General features: G+C 40.3%; 1 protein-coding gene across 1 annotated transcript in view; it reads right to left on the bottom strand.

The window, feature by feature from the left end:
* Window positions 1-13,070, bottom strand: part of mapkapk2a (MAPK activated protein kinase 2a) — a 33,016-nt gene extending 19,946 nt beyond the window's left edge. The window contains exon 1 of the mRNA XM_072382441.1: window positions 12,388-13,070. Within this exon, the coding sequence (XP_072238542.1) occupies window positions 12,388-12,627 (240 nt within the window). The 5' untranslated portion in view covers window positions 12,628-13,070. The remainder of the gene's footprint in view (window positions 1-12,387) is intronic.
* Window positions 13,071-26,161: the final 13,091 nt, after the last annotated feature.

The following is a 26,161-nucleotide window of genomic DNA, read 5'->3' on the forward strand; positions in this document are numbered from 1 at the left end:
TTGGTCTCTATATTTCTTTAATTTGTGTACATTCTCTTATTTAGTTTGTTTTTAAAGCCATTTGTTCTTTCATGCTACTTAGGGTTAGGGAACCGGCTGGTGAACAGCAAATATTTGTTCTAAATCAATTCACTGCTGATGATTAAAAGGGATTATTTTTTAACTTCTACACTTAAGCGCCTTCTTTGTTTCCTCCACCACTGGAGTTAGCTCTGTAGCCTTTGAGACCTTTTATAAGTATGAAGCCGAGAGCAGGATTTTATTGTTCAGTAGTGACAGTTTAACCTAAAGAAAGAAGGGTTTTATACACTGACGATACTGGTCAAAATATGGGGAAAAGCTGCTAGAATAACATAGCTGGTTCAACTGGAGGACTATGTTTTTATTCCAGTATGTAAAACACACAAATCACACATCAAATGTTTTTCAGCGTCAACTCCAGCGAAGTGCAGCCAAACCTAAGAAACTCGATTATTTCTACTTCTCTTCCCCATTTTGACTGAGAGCAGAATCAGATGGTGCAAAACTGTTCAGCACAAAAAATAAAATCCGTCCACTTTATGGAATAAACGTGAAACAGTTTCTTTGTTAAGAAGGCATGCATCCAATCAGCCGCTGAAAACTCCACACAACCTTGTTAATCCGCTCTATACGGGGAAATGCAGATTAATCATCTTGCTCCTCTGGTACATGAGGAAATGAGAAGAGAGGCAAATGGCAATCAGCACTTCTGTATCAATAAGACTTACGGAGGACCAAAGAAGCTATTAAACTTTATCTGACATTGATGGAGTTTGGTGTGCACAGTGAGAGGAATATTCTTAAACACCCACCTGTCTTCAGTTCGAGGGATTCTGAGGACAAATGGAGGAAAATGCTAAACTCTTTCTAAATTGCTAAATTCCCCCTACAGATTTAACCCCACTGACATAAAAACCCTGTACATGTACAGGGTAGAGGTCACAAAGATGCCATCAAATAGTTACTTAACTCTGCCTAACTCAACAACAACAGTGTTGGCATGAAAATCCATTACTTTCAACTCAAAATAATATAAATTCAGTTAATAATGGAAAATTGAAAGCTCCACTCTATGAGAATTTATTAGAGTGTAGACTATGTCAGATTGAAGCTGTAAACAGAGCGTAACGGGTCAGAGAAAGGCTGCAGTGAGGAGTGCTCCCACCTCTACCCCTCAGGCTCCAACAGAGAGATCTCATCCTCATCTCTGGACTGGGAGTTGTATCAATAGGACACATTCTTTGTTTACTTCCTCAGGATGAGAAGAAGAAGAATTTTCAACCTAACTGACACTTCCGTGTTTCAAAGTTAAAACGTGGACCCTGACAGCACAAGAAGAACAATACAGACTTATTGAATTATGGTTAAACTGATTTCAAAAGGTCAAAAAGTAACTAAAATAAAGTTTACATGCTGGAACTTGAAAAGCCAAACTAATCCTAAAGGACCTCTCTCCACAGAGTTCACACTGTCCTTTTTGGTACTTGTGAACAGCCCCCTGTCACCTCTCTGTTGGTGTTTGTGTGACTGTGGAGTCACCCCATCTGCCGCTTGCCCTTTTTAAGTTAAACAGTGAAGCTTACGGGGAGGGAGGGATACTGGGGGAGACAGATGGGCCCATAATAAACACAAAGACCCTCGGGTTGAAAAATATCCCTCCGAGAGGGACAGGCCAGTGAAATTTTGTGGCTAACTGAGATTTCAGAGAGGTGATAGGTTGAGTTTGGCTCAATGAGGAAAGCTTCTTAATCTGACCAAACGGGGTTAGACAACAAGCCACCAGGAGGGTCCTTTAGTGCATTTGGTTTGCTTGTTGTGCACTCACTTAAGCGTGTTTTGTCCAATAGGATATTATCTGATTAAAGACATCTGCTCGGCCACACAAAACCATCACATATCTTTGCCAGCGACTGTAGAAATCGTGTGTGTGTGTGTGTGTGTGTGTGTGTGTGCATGCATGTAGTGCTTAAACTCCCAATATTTGATCCCTTATGAAAATTTCTTGGTTCGGTGCTCGCTGTGAACCACTTTGGTTGAGAAATCTCTTTGTGTTGACATATTTGTTGTTCTGTTTAAGTTATTATGTTTAATATGTTCGAGTTAACATAAGGAAACACCATAGATGAAAAAAAAAAAAAAAATTTCAATTGTCACATTAAAACAAGGTAAAAATTTGTTTCATTAAAACAAAAAAGCATTCTAAAAATCAGTGCTCCACATTTTGAAGATGCTGTGTCAAAACAAGTATGCTGACAGCCCGCCTCTGAAGAAACATGCAGAATTTGCTATTTCCTAATAGGAAAGGAAGTAAGGAACGAAAACGTCTATATGACATTGCACTTTTAGCTGTTTCACTTCCCGATAAGAGAGTAGAAAAGCCTCAAGGAATCAAAGCTGGTGGAGTTGTTACAGATGAATAACTAACATGCACCTTATCCTATAGAAATGGAGCAGAAATTGAAGGCATTAGATACATTTTTTACATAAACTCTCCCCCAAACTTCGAGCTGGCTTCTCTAACTCTCCACAACAAAAGAAAACGATGTGACCCTTCAGTTGGTAGTGTGCGCATATACACCGATGATCAAATTACAACCGCCCATCTGATAATAAGCAGCTTCTCCTCGTGCCACCAAAAGAGCTCTGCCCAGCCAGGGCGTGGACAAAGAACAACTGAGGATGTCCTGAGTGTCTGGTACTGGGAGATTACCATTACATAATGTGGGCTCTTTGAAGGGTGGGCAGGGTCTTGCTTCCCATGCAAAAATGTTAAGGTAGGGGGGAAATCTTCCATGCCAGAAAGCAGGTTTACCGAACACAAACTTGCAATGTAAAAGATGAGCAGAATTACTCACTTTCCCTTTCAGTGGTTTTATTGTTGTGTGCTCACACGGCATGAATAAAAAATATCACCATGAATAAAATATATGACCACCCTCCCCCGTGATCATCCATTCATTATCTCTTACATGGTGGACACTCAATCGATCACACAATAGCAAGCAAGCACTTCGCATCACTATCTGCTGAATTGTGCAGCACCTATTTCAGGCACCTGGAAAATGTGGAACATTCTTGTGTGGGATTGTTAGCAGAAAGGACAGCATGCCTCATGGGAGCTAATTCTTTTATGTAACAATAATGTAATAATCAGTCTCTCTGAGATTTCAAGTCAGATGTTTTCCAAGCATTTGTTTGCAATAAAACCAACGGGAAGATTGCAAAACAGGCTGAAAAAATACAGGTTTCATTTGTATTAAACCTGTGTCGTTTGATTATGACTTGAGGGTTATGTCTGACAACAAAAAAGGAGTCATCACTGGGCTCTTACACTCCAAGCAGGCCACTGGCTATCGGACACATCTGGAAACCAGTCTATCTTGTTTTTTTTTGTTAATTAATGCACTGTTGGCTCTATCAAACCTGGTCACCGCTTTTTTTAGCCGACTTGTCATGTTAAATGGCCATCAGTCAGGTCGGGCAGTGACAGAGATTATTCTGATTGAATTCATTGTTCTGATTGCAAAACCCACATACACACTATTTCAGGCATAAAATTAATCCATTTTTCATATTGATAAATGTTGTGTCGTGTTGTTTAAATGACCCCTAAAGAACACAGCAAAGCTCAAAACAAAGATAAGGACGCTTCGTTCCACCCGTTAGCTGTTGCTCGCAGGTGCTAGTAGTTCATTTACTTTTATGCATCAAATACAAATGTACAGACTCTTTTAAAAAAAAAAAAAGAAAAAAAAAGAAGAAGTTTATTTATTTTTTTCCATTGCTTGGTGACAGCTCACACTCCAGGTCCTGTTTCTACTGGCTACCTGCCTCCCCCACATTTCTTGTGTTTAATAACTGCTCTTTATTCTTCTGCTTTAGTCAAAATCAGCAGAAACGTTCCTTTGCTTTTGCTGTAACCATAACTATCATTTTTAAAACACAAAGCCATTCTTAAAGAAGCAGATTACTTGTTTGCTTTTCCACCAATCAGTAAATATGGCGTCTAGTTAGCAAAGCCTTAACTTTCAGGTCTTCTAACGACCATTCATAAAAGAGACAAATCTCACATGCTGAATGAACTCTGGAAGTGAAAAAAAAAAAAACACACACTTCCCTTTACTATTAACACCATTCAGTACTATTCAACCACACTGGTTCCCTTTCAGGCACTGATCACAAGACTCAAGCAGGAAATAACATGCACACAACGGACAGATGAAGAGCACACACATTAAATTCTGCTTCAGCTTCAATTGTGCACATTGAGAGCTCATTGATTACGCACTCACGGATATCTATAAAGAAGGGCTACACAAGTACGACAACTACTCCAGCTTAGAAATGACTCTGTAGCCAATTTACAGTCAGCAAACTGATTCTTTGTCCATCTATCAAAGCACAATACCACATCCTTCCAAATACACTTCCTCCAACAAAAGAGAAACTCGGGGACCACGTGTGCGAGTAGCTACTCTTCAAAGAAAAAATGAGCCACTGACAGAGCCCTTGCCATTAGCCCTGAAACCTTTAAACAAAGGAAAAGAGAAGAGAAATAAAACAATATGTGTTATAAAAGGTCAACAACAACAGGTTAGTCTCACTTCCTCATATATAACCTGCAAAGCTGTGGTTCCGAGCCAAGTAACAAGTCCACTTTGTCCAAGATAAGCTTCATAATATCACACAAAGTCAAACTCCTTGGGTTATGTAACAGCTTAACTACTCAGCTCTCCTTGTTCACACCTTCACAAATGATCGTTTTAAAACCGCTGTAGTACGACACGATTGTGTCACAACGTCACATTACATTTAAAAATGGACTTTCAATAGAACAATGTGTAGCTTGGTTAAAAAAATTTTTAAATAAATAGATCAAGCTGTAGTGCTAAATAAAACATGAAGTTGCCAAATTCACTTTAAGGCTAATCATTTGGTCTATAAAACATAAAGAGGGAGCACATTTCACATCACATCGTGAGCTAAAAGCCACTCCAGCTGATGGCACAGCACATGAAAACGTTTTACATCAGAACATTTCTTACAAGACTGCAATTATAAGTATGGCTGCGATGGCCATCGACAAGTCAGAAAGACCACACTTCTGTGGCGAAAACATGATGTTCCGTGACACAGAACTGATTAACACATTTACTGATGAAACCTGGGACTTTCCACTCTTGCTCAAGCAGCTAATCAGCAGCATAGTGGCAACAATAGTAGACAATTAATGAGCAGTGGGAAGACTAAACAGAGGTGGAGAAACTGTTCAGAGAGGGCCAAAAGAATATTTCTTTCTTTCTTCCTCTTCACGTGACTGAAGCGTGATAAAGCACCTTCGTATCAAAAACAGATCGCTTCTGCTTTAATCAGCTAATAGGAAAGCTTTGTTATCTACTCATTATATACAAAGAAAACTGCCGGTTATTTGTGGTTCCTCTTTTCTGAGCTAATCTTTGACAGGTTTCCTCACTAAAATATCAGGTTTTATATCTGTAACAATTGTGGCCAAACAACTAGCTGTGGTTAAAGTATTTAGTCATTCCATCTATGATTGTATCACCTTGGTGATGCATGTCGCTCAACTCCTTTAAATCAGTCTTCTTAGGAAACACCGGTCGGGGGCAAGAATCTATGTGCGTCTCTTGTGTGTATGTGTGTGTGTATGTGTGTGTGTAAGAGAGTTAACCGCAGCCTCTTCCACAGTATTAACGTAGGTGGGAACGATCGAAACTGCCCATCTTGTCATCTAGCAGCATTTGCCAAATTAGTAGCTTGTTGCCCTCTTGCCCTCGTGTTTTGCCCTCACTTTGAGCTAGCGGTGAATTTTTCAAGAAGGTTCAAACAGGCTTTCAGACGTTGTGTGACATAACAAGTTAACAATGATCACTATCACTTTCTAACATCTATAAGGGAAAGATATGAAAGAGGGAACATTCTGTACTTGATGTACCGCCAGCACTGTGGTCCAACATTTCCAGGGATAACTCGTATGCTGACTTGACCAAAAAGAAGCTTTAAACACAAGACACTCGTGAACGCAATGACACCCAGACGCAAAAGCTACACTGGTGATCTGCACTGGGTCTGTCAGCAGCAAACTGGATGGCAGGAATCAACTTATCAGTCTGCAGAAGAGACTGAAAGGGCAATAACATTTGTTCCATCCAAGCACAGTGTGAAGAGCCGTCTGTCTATAAGCTTCATTATTCAAATAAAGGCATTTAGGTGAATCTGACTCTCAGAAATGACAGTATTAACACAGCTCAGAAGGAATGATGTGTTAAAGGGGAACTCCGGTATTTTTAAACCTAGACCTCATTTCTGGCATGAAATGCATTTATCTACTCACTGAGAACAGTTTGGCGAAAGTGGGCGTCCTTCGGAAGCTATTTAGATAACTCGCGATCCATATAACGGAGTGAACAGGGCAGGGACGATGTGGCCTCTAAATAAGGCATTATCTGTCTTTATTTCACCGATACTTTAAGACGAATGAATGAACGAACGTGTACTATAGTTGCTCATTGATGCTGTTATGTGGCTACTTGAGGCTATAGGAGAGCTAACGGAGAGATTTCTACACAGGCACTCTACTGGGACCACTTCATCCACACGCCCCTCTGGAGCACAGTTTATTTACTCCTTAGTCTACTGCTAGTTTTAACATGGCAGGATAGTTATCAAATTTTGACAATGTGAACGACGAGTTTGAGTAAGATGGACGTACCGGAGTGAATGAGCTGTGCTGCAGCCATGTGTCAGTGAAGTGTTCCCAGTAGAGGTGTGTGTAGAATTCCCTCCGTTAGCTCCTATAGCTGCAAGTAGCCACATAACAGCAGCTATATGCTAACAGAGCAATAGCACACGTTCATTCATTCATTCTTCTTAAAGTATTGGTCAAATAAAGACAGATAATGCCTTATTTACAGGCTGCATCGTCTTTGCCCCGTTCTCTCCGTTATATTGATATACGCAGGTCACGAGTTATCTAAACAGCTTCCAAAGGACGCCAACTTTCACCAAACTGTTCTCAGTGAGTAGATAAACGTGTTTCATGCCAGAAATAAGGTCTAGGTTTAAAAATACCGGAGTTCCCCTTTAACCCAGGGTGAACATGACTCCTACGCGACGATCAAAATGATTAATCTTCCACTCAGTGGAGAAAGGGACAATATGGCTTAATACAAAAAAAAAAAAAAAACACAGAATTAAACCACTATAAAAATTTGACCGAGTACATTACTGAGCTTTTGTCCAAATGCAATGCCCCCATGCACCTATGTAATGTAATTCTAGTGTTTGCCACATAATAAGACTATAAGGATATAACCCAAATGAAAAAATGCAGTTTTAAAGCAGGAAAAATCCCGCTGTGGTTTGACATTTATAATCCTTCAAATTAATGATTATACCTGAACTTTATCAAGGACTTTTCTTATGCGTATATTCTACCAACAGGGCCAAAATAGGTATATAAACACGTAACTATTTTAGGACATAGTGTGGTTTACTGTAACGTGTTTTTTAGAGCATGCCAGTGTCGTCACTGTAAGACGACACCTGTGGTCCTTCACACTTTAAGAGCGTCGCTGTGACAGGACACCTAAAGGTCAGACCAATCAACACTGGGCACTTCCCTTTGTCACAGACGAAACCCATAAAGTAAAAGCTATTGATTCTATGAGTCAGGCTATGTGAAGCACAACACATTACAAGGTTGTTAAATATTAATCTTTATCGACACAGGTTGTTGCAGTGATCGTATATCTTTATTATCATAGACACGAGACACTCAGTTTCCTTAATCAGGTCAAGGGATGAATGTGTTTACCAGATCCAATCATTAAATCCAAGAGCCCAACTAACAAAAAGTTTACATCACTCAGCTGTATACTTAGTTCAAGATAGAACTAAAAATATTTAACAAGGCAATGTAATTCAGTCAGCAGATTTCTTGTCTTTTCACATATGCCGTTCAAGCTGGGACTGATACGCTTTCATTAGGCATCGGTGTCATGTGTGAAAGTACAGAAGTACAGAGGCGGAATGAGGGAGGAGGCTCCCAACTATGAGGGGTTGAGCTGATGATCTGGCATTTGTGAAGTACCAAAGAGAACAGCGGCAGGTTAACAAGGACAAGGACGTCTTTTCTTTTTTTTTTTTTCCCTGAAAAGCTGCAACCAGTTTGTGAAAAGAGCTCGTCACAAACCTAAAGAATACAACAGATGACTCATTCAACAAACATCAGGAGAGGGAGCAACAAGGACATTGGCTAATTCCAAAAAGATGACAAAAAATTAAGCTACAGTCTGACTAACAATGTGAGAAGTTACCAGTCAAGCTTGTCACATGCCTGCATTAAGTTGCAACATGTTTGAATAGTTGTAGACCCACTATTCAAAGCTTCTGAGAGAAGTATACAGGAGCTTTTACACCCAGTTTATTCACATGATGTCAGACAAAATCTTGACTCTTAAAATACACATTAGTCTGACTGAATTTGTGCTAAATTAAAGTTTTCACAGTCGGACTAAGACACCCGTATAATACGGTTGTCTAACTACTGATGCATGTATACGTTCCACTGGATTCAAACTGACCTATGCACGTTTCACATTCTACATTGTTGACTCAAAATCATCAACAAAAAGCCAGGAATAACTGAGAATAACCAAAGGGTTAGCATCTGTTTCATAGGTTAAAAAAGGTTTATAGCATATACTTCTGAAATGTTCAGTTTTAAAGCGTTCCAAAGTTTAGTTGCCACCAACTAAACTTTCAATCATTTTGGATCGTGACATAATTGCTCAAATGGAGTGTGTTCTAATCAGGTTTGTGTCCTTATTTCTGTGTATTTCTACTTGTGAAGTTCCTTCAGCTCCAACATCTGAGCGAAACAAACAGAGCTATATTTTCTAGCAGGATTATAAGGCTGGATAATATCATTTTCAATCTCGATCTGAACCACAATATAGAATTTGATTAGCCCGTCAACGTGCATGTGTCACGATGTACCTTCTAACTATACTCAAGTTTTTGCAGTTAAATTCTTATTTACGTTACAAATCATTACATAAGCAACATAATGCCTTTATAACTCCTTACCAGCTCCCAGGCTGCTGCACTCACTCAAAAGACTGCAGTTAAGTCTGTTGTACTTGCATACCGTTGTAAATTATCTTCCATTTTTCTCCATATCTATATTTGGAGCAAGCACGCAATAGCATGAGCTCTTCTGTCTCTCTGCCTGCAGTGGGAACAGGCAGCCTGAAGTTACTGGGTTTTTTCCTAGGTGCCATCTTTAGAAGAAGTTATTCAAAACAACTCAAATGTGGCAACAGAAGCATTCAAATAGCAACAGTGTAACTCAACAAGTCTCACTTCCGCGCATATTGATTAGATGTATTCGTGCATATAGAAAGGAGGAACATGTAGCTCGGGTGTGTGGTCCATCCGCCAAACACAGAGGGGCTGAATAGATGCACGGCACACAGCTCTACAGTAAAACAAAACATTACTGTTTTGGACAGAATAAGGATTAATAAATATGTATTAACCTCAACAGTTTGGGAGCTACACGCTCAGGGTTGGTCTCACCGCGGCTTTCACGCTTCCCGCCGGGTCCCCTCTGTGTTTCACGGTAATAAATAGGTATGTATTTTGACGTGATGACCAGACGCACTGGCTGCTGTCACAGGATCAGGCCAATTAGTCTATCTGTGGATCGACTAAAAATGTGAAAGCCTCATCAGAGAGATTGACATAACATTTTATTTTGATTCAACTCGTGAGCATTTAATTGCCCAGTCCTACTGGAATATAGTGTTCTATATATTCCAGATGGTTTCTAAATCACACATTTGACTTGACACATCTGTCATGTGACATATTGCCTATACTATAAACCTATGATGAAAGATGAATTGTTGTTGACATGAAGTCAGTATGATGACCAACTAATGTTATTGCAATAAAAAACGATTCAGTGACATTTTCCTCACGTAGCATGCAGCAAGTATACAGCCAGTCAATTCTCTTGCTTGCTTAGTCACAATCAAAGGCTATTTCATAATAATGATTCTATCCAAAGTTCTCCATCAAAAATATTTTCAATAATAAGAGGGGCCTGAGCTACATCCATTGAGCTCTTCATTGTCTTATTATTCTAAATATTAAGTAGGATTTCCCATTGCCTTGAAAACTGTCCAAGTTCTTTGTGTAACGGACTCCACAGTCGTTTCAGAAATCAGCCTTTCTGGCATCAACAATGCTGCCATGGTTAAAGTCACTGAGATCAGACAGTTTTCCACATTCTGATGTTTGATATCAACATTGACAAAAGCTTGTGAACTATAGCTGTAACTGATTTCATGCACTACTGATGGACGAACTTCATGACCATACAGAAGCACAGGTATTTGTAATAATAAACAACTTTGTGATTGTACCTCAAGACTTTGATCATCTTCATTTAAATAAACTTAATTGCATCTGATAGAGATGCGATTATCATCATGCCAGAGAACAAGACAAACGCCATTAATCTGGAGCTCCGATCTGGATGTCATAAGCAGTATTTCTCTACAACTGTAACAAAGAGTCTGATTTGGGAACCACAGCATCAGACACTGCACCACCAACAAGGCATCAGAGACATGCTCTGCAGTGGGTCTTCGGCTGCACCATCTTAGCCAAGCTGACATCTCTTAAAGCTGTCTACAACAACCCTGCACACACTAGCCACCACACTCTCACTGTCCTTCCCTCTGGAGAGCGCTGCAAGCTCATCAATTCCCATACTGCCAGACTGAGGAACAGTTTGTTTGTTACCCCAGAGGAAAAAAAAATAACATCCTGAGCCAATCTGTTGGGATAACAACATTTCCTTTTAAAGAGTATGAGTGCAGAGTCAGCTTAAATCATGTAAAGCTGCTAACCTCGGGCTTGATTCAGCCGTATTTGCATTTAAATTGTATACAACATTAAGCAAATGTTTTACACCTCACCGTTAACTGACAACAAAAGAATTATAACTACAAAGACAATAAGTACACGGGCCATTCAAACAAAGTGTACGTATAATCCAGAGATGTCTAAAGTCGGTCCTGGAGGGCCGCTATCCTGCAGGTTTTAGATGTTTCCCTGCTTCAACACACCTGATAATCCATTGTTTTTCTCATCAATCTTTTTCTACTTTGCATTAAATGTTATTTGAATTTTTCATCCATCTATTTCTCCTACATGCACATTGACAAATGTATGTGTTCTATAGGCTTAGAGTCATTTAAAATATCTCTACAAGGTTTAGCAGCACTGAAACAATGATTCCCTGACAGGTTTGAACTGGAAACTTCTCAATGCATAAAACTGTGTCCCGATAATGTGTTTCTTGCTTGACCCAGTACACAGGATTTTCCCAGACAGTGATTCACTTTGGGATGATTTTGTGAAAGTTATCTTAACCTCACGGTGCAATCTCTGCCATAATCCAGAAGAACTACATCTGTCAAGGATGTGTGGGTATCTGTCAAGGAGTTTGTCCTTTATAAATTATTTATAACCACTGAAAGTGATCTCAGTAGAAGTACTTCATGATACAGTACTGTTACTTTGTAGCCAACCCCAGGCCTTTTCTCATTTTCAAATTACACTACCTCTAGCCGAGACAGCTGAAACCATCTGCCAGTATACTTGTAATAGTTCTATCAGAGTGGGTCATGTGGTGCATAACCCAAAAAAGCATTTTAGCCAATTGAGAATGACCGTCAACTACATCGCAGAGATTATCCAGCATCCAGATTTTCACAGAAACACACCGCTGCTGAGAAAAGGACGCAGTTTCAGTCAGAATAAACCCAATGACAATAATCTGATAAAGCTTTGGTGTGAGTAATGTTGGCAGAGATGGGTGAACGTAATCAGGGGTGTTGACTACCATCAACATTACAATTACGGGGCAACTACACTACCAGTCACATATGAGTAAGTGTGTTCAAACATTCAACTCCCACCATATGCTTAAATAGAAACTGCAATGACAGGTCTTAACAAACCTGACAAAGGTGAGCATCTACATTTCTAAATGCTTGAGGTCTTTGATGATCTGGGTTTTTTTTTGTCGTTTGCTTGTTTTCACTAAACCAATAGGAGAAAAGGCAACCACTGGAGGAAAAGAACATATTTCAGGTTTTAACAATATCAATACGTGTGACTTTGTGGTATATTTTCTGAAATCACCACCATCCTTATACTTACCGATTCAGTTATTTAAAATACATGGTCTGTTTATTTCATCAGTATTTGTGCTGTGTTGAGACAACTTCAGAAGCCTACAATTGGACATTATTGTGAGCTGTAACCTACCTTCAGCGCATATTTATCACCAGTCTTCTTTTGGAAGATCTCGAGCACTTTGCCATTGATGCCCAGACCCAACACCTGGCTCGTCATCTTGTAGTCGTCTGTTATCGCGTTTTTCTTGATCTGTAAGTTGGGTCTTGCGTGGAAGGGAACAAACTGGCCCGTGGGATTCTGCTGACCTCCCGGGTTCTGCTGACCCGTCGGGTTTGGGAACAGTGGTTGGTTCTGAGCGTTGGACAGCATATTTAGAGTCTAGGCTGAGAGATGAACAGCCGCCACCTCTCAACAATACCGCTCTGCCGTTTCCCTTTGAACAGAAACCGAGTCTTCCTGAGTTAGCTGGCCTTTGACAATCTGTAAACTCCGAGCAGCTAGGCCTGGGCACTAGCCGGTAGTAGTTCTGACGTTACAGGTTAACAAAGTCACTTGGTTAGCCGATAAATGCTAAATTAGCTGGTTGTTAGCATGCTAGCTCGAGCCTATTCTATGATCTATGATTCTCGGCTAACAATTGAGCTAACTGCTAGCTTATCCATCCCCGGTGGTGTCCGCCTTCCACCGGTTCCTCAAAGAACGCTTCAGGAACTTTTCTAAAACATCCTCTAAGTTGGCTACAGCGCTGGGTTTCACTATTGATATTGTGAAACCTCACAAACGAAGTTTAAAAAAAAAACGACAAAAAACACTCAACGAAACACAGACAACAGAAGAAAAGTCTGTTACCACCAGCACGCCACTTCACTTTCCAGTGGACAGACACCCAGCAGGTTTTACTCCTGACGTCATGGCTGGGTTTTTTTTTCAGCGCTTAAAGGAGAAGTGCGACAGAGGAAACGTCTAAATTTATATAATAACAGACTGGTTAGTGTGCCACAAATTTAAGAGCACAACTTAGAGGCAAAATAACCATCAGTTAGTAAAAAAAAAGACAAAAAAGTAAACACTTATGTCTGTTTTTGTTTGTTTCGCGCGGTCTAAATGAAGGGCCATAAACCGGTCGACCTACAAGCATTTGAAGGAAGTGACCCTCTCGTTATAGTGTGATAGTCTATCAGAGAGGGGGACAAAAATAGACCCACTAATGTGTGCCCAGAGTCCTACAGGTTACTTCAAGGTGAAGGCGTTTCTGTTTTTTAGGCTGTTGTTCCGAATTTGAGATAAATTATTTATTTATTTATTATTAATTTATTCTCAATTTACTTGATTCTTAAGGCGACACATTTGGCCGATACGCCTCCATGACAAGCCTTCAATCAGAGCAGTGGGGGACAAAATGTCGAATGTATTTTGGTGTGTTTTTGTCTGCTCTTTGTCTATTCGACACTTATGTCAGTCGGTGTGAATGTTCTTAATAATTTCAGTTTCTCGTTTCCATGGTGTAACATGGGAAAAAAAAAAACTTACTAACAATTTACCAACGTACTCAACAGGGGCTGTAAAACAGGTTGCCAATAAAAAGGTGCATCCCACTTTTACTCAATGTTTTTATCTCGACACTGAATTGATGCATATTTGTATAGATTTTCATAGACAATAAGTAATTTGCATATTTAAACAAAACGTTTCAGGTGAATTTGCAACAACAACAAAAAGTAAGTAATAGTAAGTAATAGAAGTTTAGAGATATCTGTTGGTTAAAAACTTTACTTTGTTAGTCTGTATGTTAAGACTTTGGTCAAGCTGAACACAAATATCGCCTTAAAAGGATTGCAAAGGCTAAAAGGCTGTCAGTCTGCCATTTGAATTGCACCTGCAGCAGGACTGTGACCAGGATTTTAGAAATACTTGGGCTATCCAAGCACCCTTATCAGCTGTGAAGGCAATTCCAGCTCTTTTTGGAGGTAGACCAGTTGACTCAGCTCACAGGGAGCCCCCACAGCTTGTCGTTTAGTATCACCTTTCAATCAAACTTCACAATAGTTTTCATTTCTTAATGGATACGTGTACATGTATATCGCTTTGTGCGAACACTAAACCTTGTGGTTTTACAGAATACTGTTATTTTGCTTTAGGTATGATGTAAAAAAACAGCATGCATGGCCTCGCATGACATGTGTGGTGTTCTGTAGACTCACAGATATCTTCCAACTTTGTGACCCATGCAAGCACGTTTACTTACAGTCAGTATATGGATTTCCAGTAGCTGATGTATTACGCTGGCATTTCAGCTTGCATTATTCTGAAAAAATAAATCAGCTCTCTCACAGGGTGAGACCCCATCGTTCAAACCATCATTCGAATTTACCCACAACTTATGGGAATGTGGAGAAGCTGTGGTTGGGAAAGGCTGACAATTTGCATACGTTTTTTCAGCTTTTCTTCATTAAAAACTAGGCATTGTCATTTGCTGATACAATGTAATTTACGGCTAGGTTGCATCATTTTCAAATTTCCCCCAAAAACACATAGCTTTTGGCACACATAGCGTTCCCACCTGATGACCCCAATGACATGTTGGCCAGCACTGCTCACTGGTCTATATAGGGATTATAGGGAATTATTCACTTAGTCTGGTCCATTTTTATTTATTTTTTTAGCACAAATTTCTTGTGTTTACCTTGAATGGCCTTTCCAAAATATTTTAATGAAACAATGGCATCCTTGGGAGAAGTATCTGTACAAGGGGAGCTATATGGCGGTTGCATTGTCTAACTTTTAAAATTAAACTGTAGCCTGATGACAATTTTCAAGGGCACTGTGCAGTGTCAACTGAATATTAGCACGACATGTAAGCTGTGTGTGACTATAGGTCAGGTAGGATGGAAAACACAGCTGATATAACTGGAGTTTATCAGTTAATTCATCAAATGAGTCACAATAATTCCGTTTAAGTGTCATTTGTCATTTTTTTCTAATCCTGCTCCAATATTTTGATTGTTAAACAATTTGCTTGGCCTCAGTGGCTGTAGGCCATCTGGATCTTAACTGCAACACCCCCATTTTACCACTAGGTGGCAGATCAGTCTTAATTTTTAGTACATAAACATGCTTGGCCGATAATAAAGAGTCAGCACTGTGGATGAATTGTGTTGGTCACACAGGAGAATACAGAGTGCTACATAATAAAGCTTTAAAGTGGGGCACTGCGTTATCATTGACCATTTGTCTGTGATAAGATTATCCACCAGGAACACACTCCTTTAGAATAAATTATGGTGTGACCATGCTTTTAGATGGCACTTACGCACTATTTGTTGATTAAACTTTATTGCCATGATGGTGCAAAGTATTCACAAGTGAAATGCTTCCATGTGCCGGTCGATAACACATGTTTGTAGGCCAAGCTGTGCTCAGATTCTTATCAAAATTCTTATCAAAATTTGAAAAATGTCGGGAACTTCACTTCTAAACAGTGCTTTGGTTTGTTAGGCTGTCTTATAAACAGTGCACTCAACTGACCCTCCCTCACTTCTAGATCCCATTGACTTTCCCAGAGGGGTTGAGCAGTTGATTTAAAAAAAAGTGCCATTAAATAAAAAGGATGCCTTTATCTGAACAAGGCCATGTGTGCAAAATTTCTGTAATCAGAATAAAGATGTTTCGTGTCATCCTGTGTACTGCTATGCTGCACACACTCCTGTGTAATTCAGCATATTGATAGAATGGAGAGGTGATGACCTAACTCACACACTTTGGTCTTTTCCTTGTAATTCTTTTCAACTGGAGAAGCTTGCTCCGTTCATTTGTCCAAGGTTTTTAAAAGGTCGCCAATTAAGAAAGACTACCAACGGAATGTTTTCAGTGTGTGAGTCTAAGCTTTTGCGGGTTTATCTATAGAAGTGACACATTATTAGAAACTTTAAACGGCCAGAGCTTCTTGCAGATTATAGCTCTCAAAGTGTCAAAGAGACACTTGAAGTTAAGATCCAAAAATGGCCAATCCTAAAATTCTCACTGTGCCGTTCAACACTGTCCGTGCTTAGCCCAGTTTGATTTGGAGATTTAGTCAAGCACCTCCAAACAGCAGAGGACATATAACTCTCCTCACTGGCTGAAGAGGGCCTTCTATGACGGGTGAAATGTTCTTGATGTGTGAGGTGCACCTTGCAAATCTTCAAAAATCTAATATAGGATTACTGTGACTACTGCCGAAGAGATACTGAATTAAAAGTATTAATGAATTACTGGATTTTCTGTCCTTATTAATACAGAGCCAAAAATCCAAAAATGTTATTTATGAGGTATACTGCATCTTGACAACAACCTCATGGCTAAGTGCAGCTTTGTGACGAGTTATTCGATCTCACGTGATGCAACACTTGTAATCCACTAAGTAATCCTTGCCTTTGAATTAATGTCTTCATGCAGCCTACCTATAGATTTAAACATGGCTGAACTGATTTGATGTGAAGCGCATATTTCATCAAATAATAGAGCTTAACCTAAGCACATTGTCTCCAACCCTCAGAGAAACAAATTGCCAGTACAGAGTGGTCCGTGTACTTTCGCATTGGTCACATTTCACTCATATTATCCACAGTTATGTAAGAGAAGCATATCACATGTCCTCACAGAGCCCAGACATCCACGTAGAACATACCTTTTAAATCACCTACACAAACCTTTATGCTCACACGCACAGATATAAGTTACACCTGGACAGGGGTATGAAGTACATGAGAGATGGGTGTAAAATTGCAAAAATAAAACAAAACATTCTTAAGCTTCCCCTCAAGCACTTTTTTTCAACACGATCATTACAGTGGGGGGGGGGAGTGTCACAGGACCACACATTCTTCTCTTTGTTCTGTGTCAACCTTCTCATATCCCAGTAACTACAAACCTGTTTCCAGAAGTTGGGGAATGATTTTCAAATCATTTAAACACAAGTCAGCAGCTCAGATCAGCAGCAATAAACACATACAAATGCAAAAAAAAAAAAATAGTACATAGTTCTCTTAAAAGAGAACTATGAAACATCTTAAGTTAAAAGTTTTTTTCAATTTCATGTAAGCAATGTGTTTAAAAAACGTTTGTACAGGGTGAACAAAAAACTAATAAGATTCATTGCAGGAGGTAAGTGACAATAGGTGAATAATTCAATGTTTCTGAGTGGAAATCATCTTGTGAAAAGCTTCAGAGAATATAGAGGAATCTGTGTGCAAGGCTGGAAACCAGAACTGAAATGTTGTCATCTGAAATCACTGCACGAGCGCCGGAGCACTTCTGAAAAATCCACAAAAGCAGGAAAAAAATGAAAAACAGGATCTTCGATGAACCTAAGCTCATATCAGATGGGCTGAAGTGACGTTAGAAATGAGAAATTCGTTTTGAAAGTCGTGGATGTCCAGTCCTTCGAGTTAAAGTGGAGAGAGACCATTTGGCTCGACAGCAGAACAGCATTAAGAGATGACAAATATGGCAAAGATCGCCCCAGAGTGGGGATCTGCAGGAAATCTGGGAGCCAACCATTTTGATTTCAAAACTGCTGCAGTTTTCCCCAACATTTCTACAGTGTTGCAAATAGAAGAAACTATCCTCTTTGTATTAATTTCATTGAAATAATCAGTCCACATTGTAAGTAAATTATTCAGTTTTTCTTTTAGATTATACACCCTAATCAAACTTCTAACTTTTGTGGAAACTACTTTAGGTTGTAAACAAGGAGGGTATCTGGCCTTTATGCACCAACGTCCCAAAGTTTGTCTTGGTCTACAATGATCAGGAATGCCTGGCCTGAGCACAGATCTGCACAATTTGGCATGTTGACATTTTCCACCTCTCCACTCTTTCCCAGAACGGTCCCCAGACTCTGTCTTTTCCTTCATGGCACTTCTTTTAATATTCTTACTGGAAGAAATCCTCAGGGGCATGAAGTCAATCTCCTGTTGCATTTCATTCTCCTCACCCTGTTCTTCATTAGCGTGTATAAGTCAGAGCTAGTTTGGAGCAGTTATTTTAGGCTGGCTAGAACCCCTCTTTCTCAGAATAATCCTCCGCTGCAGGGCTGAAACCCAAGCCGACTCTTGATATAGACCCACGGTCAGCACTGGCTCTGATATAGGATTTTAGCACCTGAACACTCGCAAGCCCCCTACCCAACATGGGACCTGTTGAACCAGCTCACCCCACTGTTGCACACAAACAAACGCACACACAAACACACACCCAGTCACCTCTTGTGATGCCCTCTTATGATCTCTCTCTCTCTCTCGCTCTCTCATGGTTCTTCTCTCTTGTCTGTCTGATATTGTAAGGGAACAAGAACCTATATCTATAAATGATCTCATTGAAGCCTGATTTACCTGCATCCCTGAACCTCTACAATGCATTTGTTTACACACAGTCTATCTTACTTTAGGCTTAGAACATAATCTGTAGGATTTAAAACCCTTACCAATCAGTTAGTCCGCCTGTGTGTTTGTTTATCTCAGTACATTTGCCGTATGTTGTTCGCCTGACCTGGTTTACCTCAGTCAAGCTCAACAAAACACTCTGGAGGACACAACAGATGAGTTCTCTTTCTCCAGCCGACCATTTATTTTCCCACATCCTCTCCTTCTTTCTTATTTTCCAGAGAACAGAAAAGGCTGTTGAATTTCCAGTGAATTGTCACAGACATGTTCAGCTCCGATGCAATGCAGCTTTTTCTAATGGACCAGCAGACAAAGAGAGTGCAAAGTCACTTCCACTCTCAGCTCAGGAAAACAGGCCTCAGGAGGTGGAAGTTTGCCATGACCTGCAGAAGAACATGGAGTTTTGTGCGTATGTGTACTACAGGAACTAGGTATCATTTATTAATGCACCTCATATATATTTAAGAGCGTTAATAGTTTGCTTGCTAGTATACTCAATTTAAAAGCTTTTAGGACCAAGATCAAACAACTTCACATCTCTCTCTCTCACACACACACAGACACCTGCACATGTGACACTAGACATGAAAAGGCCTGCCTCACGCACAGGTTGCTTTTGACTGAGAAACTGCACAGTGCTACATAGCACACACCGCCACACACAAAGAAAAACCATGTAAGGCTTGTCATCCATAAAGTGCTCGGCCGCTTCTGTGGCCCTGCAGGAAGCATGTGACCTTAGCTGGAATCCCCCTTTCATTTGTGAGAATCGGCTTAATCACGTTGGTGTCTGCAGAGCCACGGCAGCCCCAAGTGAGATGGCTGTGCTGACCTTTTAAAATCAAAACACTGCGGAGCCAGGCAGAATTGTAGAATTCATATAGTCAGAGTAGAAACGCAAAGTAGAAGCTCTCCTTTCTTCTTTCTTTTCATTCTTTTGAGGTCAGTGGGACACCAACTTGTCAGCTTATGTGTGAGCACTGGCTCTCACGTTTTTGTCACATGGACATTCCTGTCCCCTCTCTCATCCCTCCAATAAACAAAAGACTGTTTAATGATTGGAGATGCTTGTTTAGCCTACTTCTGCTGCCAGCTCCTCTTTGCACTGCTCAGCTGAGAAGAATGCCCCAGTTTCACTTCCATACAGCTAACAAACAACCACACATGCACTCCTTTCGCTCTTTCACTCGTATACTTGTAGCTCTGTTGTCTCTTTCTCAAATTTGCGCAGACACGCTGGTCGACTTCTGCTGACCCAGTGACAAGCGGTTTCGGGATGCTCCAGTTATCCTGCGCGGACAATCTTGTGCTGCTTTTTCTCACCGTGATTGGCTCCTGGCCACTCACCCAGTGTTGAAAAGATGCACTCACACCTATTCAGTCACACACTGTCACGTAAGCTCCAGCCTCTTCGATGGCTTAGAAGTTCACTGGGCCTTAACTTAAAAGTTTCCTTTCATGGATATGTATGAACAAATGAATGGTTAGCGTGAGAGTTTTGCCAAACTGTGTATAAGCGTGTGTAAAGTGATGTTCACTCACACTCTGCAGGTCTTCTTGTCCATAAAAGAGCCTACTGAGTTGAATACTGTGTTTGATGCTTATAAGTTCAAGTCAGCTTAACTTTCCATGTCTGTTAAATCAGTATTGCATCATGAAGCCAATGAAAGTATTTTAATTTAATAAAGGAGCTTGAAGGAGCTGTCTCCAAAGATAGGTGACGAAACAGTCAAAAAGTGGACATTTTGAAAGAAGACTGCCAAGACACAGCTGGGTTTGTGTTTAAGTGCTTCAACTTAGTGTTGCAACTCAACACTTTTCCATCACAAATAGAATTCAATGCAGTAGCAGCCCAAGAAAGAGTTGTTTTTTAAAAAAAAAATAATAACAATTGAGAAATACATGCAGGAGGATCAGATAAAGACAAGAACAATGATAAATAATGGGTTCAGACCAGGCTTTGTGTAATGTTTGTTAAATATCTGTTTAATGCTTATCAAACAGGAACAATGCACAATACATGTATTGCACCAGATGTAGCTCGAAGCTCATTTTCTTTCGCTGTTGGACAAAGCCAAGTAGACAGACATGCCACCACTCTGAATTTATCAAAAGTTTAATAAAAAAGACTGACTTGAATATGCAAGAATGATCTGTTGAGTTTTACGAGTCTTCTTTGGGGAGCACTGAGACCAAGCTGGAACTGTTAGGATGCTTGGATCAGTCATACATTTGACATAAGCACTATCCTGCCACTGCCACACACAGAGGAGGGTCTATGAAACGATTACACGCGAACAGGCTGATTCGGGCTGACTTCAGGCATCTTGGAATCCTCTAAACACTGTGTCATTATAAAGCCCTCCACGAGGACAACTATCCCATATGTGAAGCAGAGTTTTAGGAATTGCCCCTGGAATCTTCTTGAGTGGTCATCTCAGTACCTAGATTTGTATCTTGTTGAAATCTGTGGTGGAATCAACAGAAAGAAGGAGAGAAAGAAATTGCACAGACCCAGATGAGTATTAGTAGGCTCGGTAAAATTCCAAAAGATAGAAGGAAGAATCTTGTGACAAACAGTCTGAAGGATTAAAGATTTAAACATAATGCTCAATGTTTTATGGGATTTTCTTACGAAAAATGTTTAGTACCTTGGGTAACGTCAGTATTGTTTGCACGAAAATCACTCAGTCATTAGACATTCAGCTTTAGCTTCCATGTTTCTGTCACCTTTATGCATGTCACAAGATAATCTTGTAAGTTAGGGGTCAAATAATCATAACTGCGACTGGAAAACGAGGACGCAAACGCTTGCATCAAGAAAGAAAAGAAGTGTATTTCTTAAACTGTAGAACTAAACCCCAAAGGAGAACCTAATAAATGAATGGAGGTGGAAATCACTTCATATTGCACAGCAGAAAAAAAAAACATGAGATATATGTTATTTACCAACATGTGCACATATAAATGCTGTGTATGTAGGACGTTATTGCATTATAAAATGATGTGAAACGTTAATCATACTTATTAATAGAATATTTCGACATGCGCATGCTTCCTGTGTTTTCACAGCACTTTGCCAGCTATCCATCTTTTGTCCCTGCCAGCCTGCCTCTCTCCCTCCCTCCCAGGAGGCTCTTGTAATCCAATAATCCACCTTAATCCAAACTGAGATTCCATTAAGGGTGATAGAGCCACTTTGTTCATGAGATTAAATTATTTTTGTAGTATATTTGATGTTTCATGTGTGCACATTAGCATGCTTTTGGTTTTGCACATATATTGAAATAAGAGCACGGGTACTGATGTGTTGTGAGGGGAGGAGAGGTCACCACCAAGCAGCTGTTCCTGCAGCCTCCCGCTGGTTCTTCATCCCTCTCCTGTGTTCTGTGCATTAGCAGGGGTCATTCCAGTGTTCTTTGAATCCTGGCACTCTGATCCCCATCACGTTTCACCTTCTACACTCAACCTACTGCCCCACTGGCCCTTGCGTATCAGCTTGGCAAGCTCCACCAAAGAAGACTCCATATTCTTCGGTTTACTGGCCCTGTGGCGCCTGTTTTATAAACACCATCGCCTTGACCTACAAACCACACGCACCCTCTGTCGCCTCTGGTGTCTCATAGTGGCAGAAAGCTGAGTAAAGGTCTTATGAGACAACTCAGTTTAATCATCATTCTCTCATGGTTTAATCAGTCATCACGAAGCAGGGAGAAATCTGCTGCGAATTACTACTGGACTGATGGTCATGTGTTCCTAGAGTCCCGTGCAGTTGCAATCCTCCACTCTGCACTATTTTTAAACTGTCCAGCTGGCATTTCAACCCCCTCCACCAACACCACAGACGCACACACCCACATACAGTAGTATGTGTACGTGCATGTGCAGGGTTGGTATGACGGCCCTTTGCCTCTCCTATGCCCTTGTATGGTTGTATGACCCACAGACCAGCATGCCCCAGTGGTGTTGATTTCCATTCCTGGAGCCCACTCCTACAACATATATTCCTCTTAGCCATTATCATGTCCTGTCACGCCTTATGCCCAGTAGCTGCTCCCATCACATGTATGCAATAAGTCCAGATGGTCATGCAGCATTCACACACTTGCTTATGCGCAAGAAATGAACCCATGCCATTTTATAGAACTAACGTAAATGGACCTTTGGCCCTCCATACTGTTATATACACAATACAGCACTGCCAGCCTCACGTTTCCAGTGTACATTTCACCAACTGACAGGATTAGTAACATTAAGCCCTGAACTCTTGAACCCAGGACTCAATGCACTTAGAGAGCCTTGCTGACATACTACTACTGTTCGGTTTAACTCTCTGGTGGAAACTGCCAGGTGAGACAACTGAACCCACTGACACACTTATTCAGTAAATATGAAGCTACGGCAAACAGCTTGTTAGCTTAATTGAGCATAAAGAGAGCACATTGGAAAACAGCTGGCCTAGCTCTGTCCAAATGTCAGATAACGGCTAAGAGGGGACCTCGTTCTAATCCTCATCTAGTACGCCTATTTACCTCTAATTGTAGACTCATGGACAGTGTACAGATCTGGTATGCAGAGTGAGTGCATAGTGACAAGTCTACAGGTCACAACAAACTGCTTGGTTCATTGAAATCGGCAAAGAGCCTTGCAAATTTGTGGCCTAGCAAAGTAGACACTGTACAAGGAAAAAGTACAAATTTACTGGGGGTTATGTGTCTGGTCATAACCGAGTATAAGCGTGTTGCAAGGAGACAGTCTGTGCTGGTATATACAGTGGAAAAAACCCAACATATAACATCTAAAGAACTTCAAGCTGACCTGGATCTTTCTCGTGTGCGGGGGCAGGGTCTTAGGCTTGTATCCTAAGCTGCACAAAGTGGCTCTCCACAGACATATGCCTGGGAGGGCACTGTCATTGAAAGAATGGTGCAAAAAGGCAAGGTTAATGCCGGCAAAAACTTGAAGGGATGAAGCATGAAGCGTTTTCTGGCAAATATTGTCTGGAGAGAGGATACCAAAGTAAATTTCATTAGGTGCGTCAACATGTCTCCTACCTTTCCTCGCTGTAGTGCTTCCTCACATTTTAGCTCCTCTAACCGAGGATGTGAGAGAGAGCGCTGTTATAGACATTGGGTGAGAGGCTGGTACGCCCTGGACAGGTCACCAGTCCATCACAGAGCCACAAGCAGGCAAACTCGCACTCAATAGGGTCTCACTCCTAAAATGCATTTTTCTTTGGTCACTCACACACATCACAGAACATGCAAACTCCACAAAGAAAGGTTCCAGCCAGGATTTGCACTGGGAACCTTCTTCCTGTGAGGCGACGGTACTAACCACCACACAACTGTGCGGCCCCTTAGAATTTTTGTTTTTGTAAAATTAAAATTATTCTTGATTTTACAATTTCAGGTGGGAAAGAGAGTTTAACTGCTGGATGCTGGATGATCAGTGTTGGCAATCACGTCATATGTGAGGGAATTCAACCAACCATTGTTACAGGGCTTGCCACATTGTTTTCAGTGTTCTACATCTTTAACCAACAGTATCAAAAAGAGGCTGCCTGTACGCTTGAATTCATCTCCAAGAAGACTGGGAAAGTCGTACAGAAGAAGGCAGTCACAGTCAACCCCTGTGTTTCAACTCTGCTGAAGCACATCATTGACTTTGAGTAGAATTTCACATGAGAACTCAATAACAAGGCTCTTTTTTTTGTTTTTGTCACATTTTGATCAGAAAACGTTCCTACTTCTGAAAAGCCTTTCAAAGGACTATAAATGTAATCAAGAAAGCAACTTGTGCGACTTGTGTGCTTCTGTAGGATGTGATCTCTTTTGTATTTTAAATTGTGTTCAGCAGAACTGTGGCATACCATTATTTCTGCTCCAGAAGATTCAGAGCCTTCATTTTATGTTTTATGCCGACTTATTTGGTGAACATAAAAAAGCCCGCTTTGACTGATTTGAGTTGAGTAAAGGGGTTTGTTATGTAATCATTTGTCTGATGTACGCACTCTGTACTTATTCTATGTTAAGGATGCCTCAAATCAGTGATTTTTCTTTGTCTACCTTTAAATTCAAAAGTAAAAATGAATTTTTGCATTTCTTATTAGACAGAACGGGATGTTTTTGCGATTTTAATGCAATAAGCTCTGCAATAAATGGCCATTTCTTTTTAGCATGGCTTTCCTTCTTTATAAAAGCTTAATATGATTTGTTTGTATCGACAAGTCTTTCAGATGGTGCATCCTTTGTTGAATAAATGTTCACACGTTGATCTTACATTTCCAATTTTATTCTTTTACATTATGTTGCTGTATTGAAGTTATCTATATAGCTCTTGACTAACTGGCACTGTTGATGTGAATAGCAACAATATAAACTGTATGGAAAAAAATTGTACAATGCCTAATTTTAGTATATGGCATTACAACAGTAATAAATTCTCAGTAAAGGTTACAGTACGTATGCTGTAAATAAATGATAAATTACTGGCAACCCAGCTGCCAGTAACCTAACTGCAAGATAATACAGTAATACGCTGTAATCACCAAATTAAGTTTAAACAGTAACATACTGTAAACATGATAACAGTAAGAGTAGCATCAAATAACAGTAAACTGTTGGCAACCCTGCTTCCAGTATTTTACTGTAAATATTCAAGACAAATTGTCACAGTCCAGAACTGAGATAAAGGAGCTGAAACTGACAAATGAGAACACCATGGGTCCTTTGCATCGGCACGAAGCAACATCATGCTGTGGTCTCAATGTTGAGGAATATGGTTTACATGTTTCACCCTTTGATAAAGTCTTCAGCATTTAATACATCCGTGTTTTCATGCTCTGACCACCATTAGAAGCCTTATCTCCCCTTGGCTCCTTGTGAGGTGAACAGGAGGAAGGAAGCATCAAATGAAAAGCTGCCTGTGGGAATGCAGTGCAGCTTTAGTTGATTAAGCTTATAAGGTGAGGAACACATTACCTATAATAAAAGACAGTGGAGGCTGTATCTTCCTCGGGCTGCTTTGCTGACAACTGCTACTACAGTCACTGAACAAAGAAAAGCCCCAACCATCGCCAAGAGAGAGATGTGTCACAAAACGAGGTCTGAGATGAATGTTTTCTGGTCTTTTCAAAAGGACAATGAATCAAACGGCAATAAAGAATATTCAAAAAGGAAAAGATGGACTATTTAACCTGAGCAGCAATGAACACCGACCTAAATGAAAACCTGATATCTGCCCTCACAAGAGAGGACTCAATCCAACCATTTTCTAAGCAGATGTGCTAGATCTGGATGCATGTGTGGGTTCTCTCCAGTAACCCCATTTTCAAAATTCGGTACTAAAATCTCACGAGCGTACATATCCATCAGGTTCATCATGGTGATATGTTTGGCCCAGTTTCAGACCACATTTACAGAATTTGATTTCATACGTTTATCAGTATTTCTGTTTTTTTACATATGCCTACATGACAT

The sequence above is a fragment of the Leuresthes tenuis genome, unplaced genomic scaffold (assembly GCF_036924035.1).
Source record: "Leuresthes tenuis unplaced genomic scaffold, fLeuTen1.0.hap1 SCAF_3, whole genome shotgun sequence".
NCBI lineage: Eukaryota > Metazoa > Chordata > Actinopteri > Atheriniformes > Atherinopsidae > Leuresthes > Leuresthes tenuis.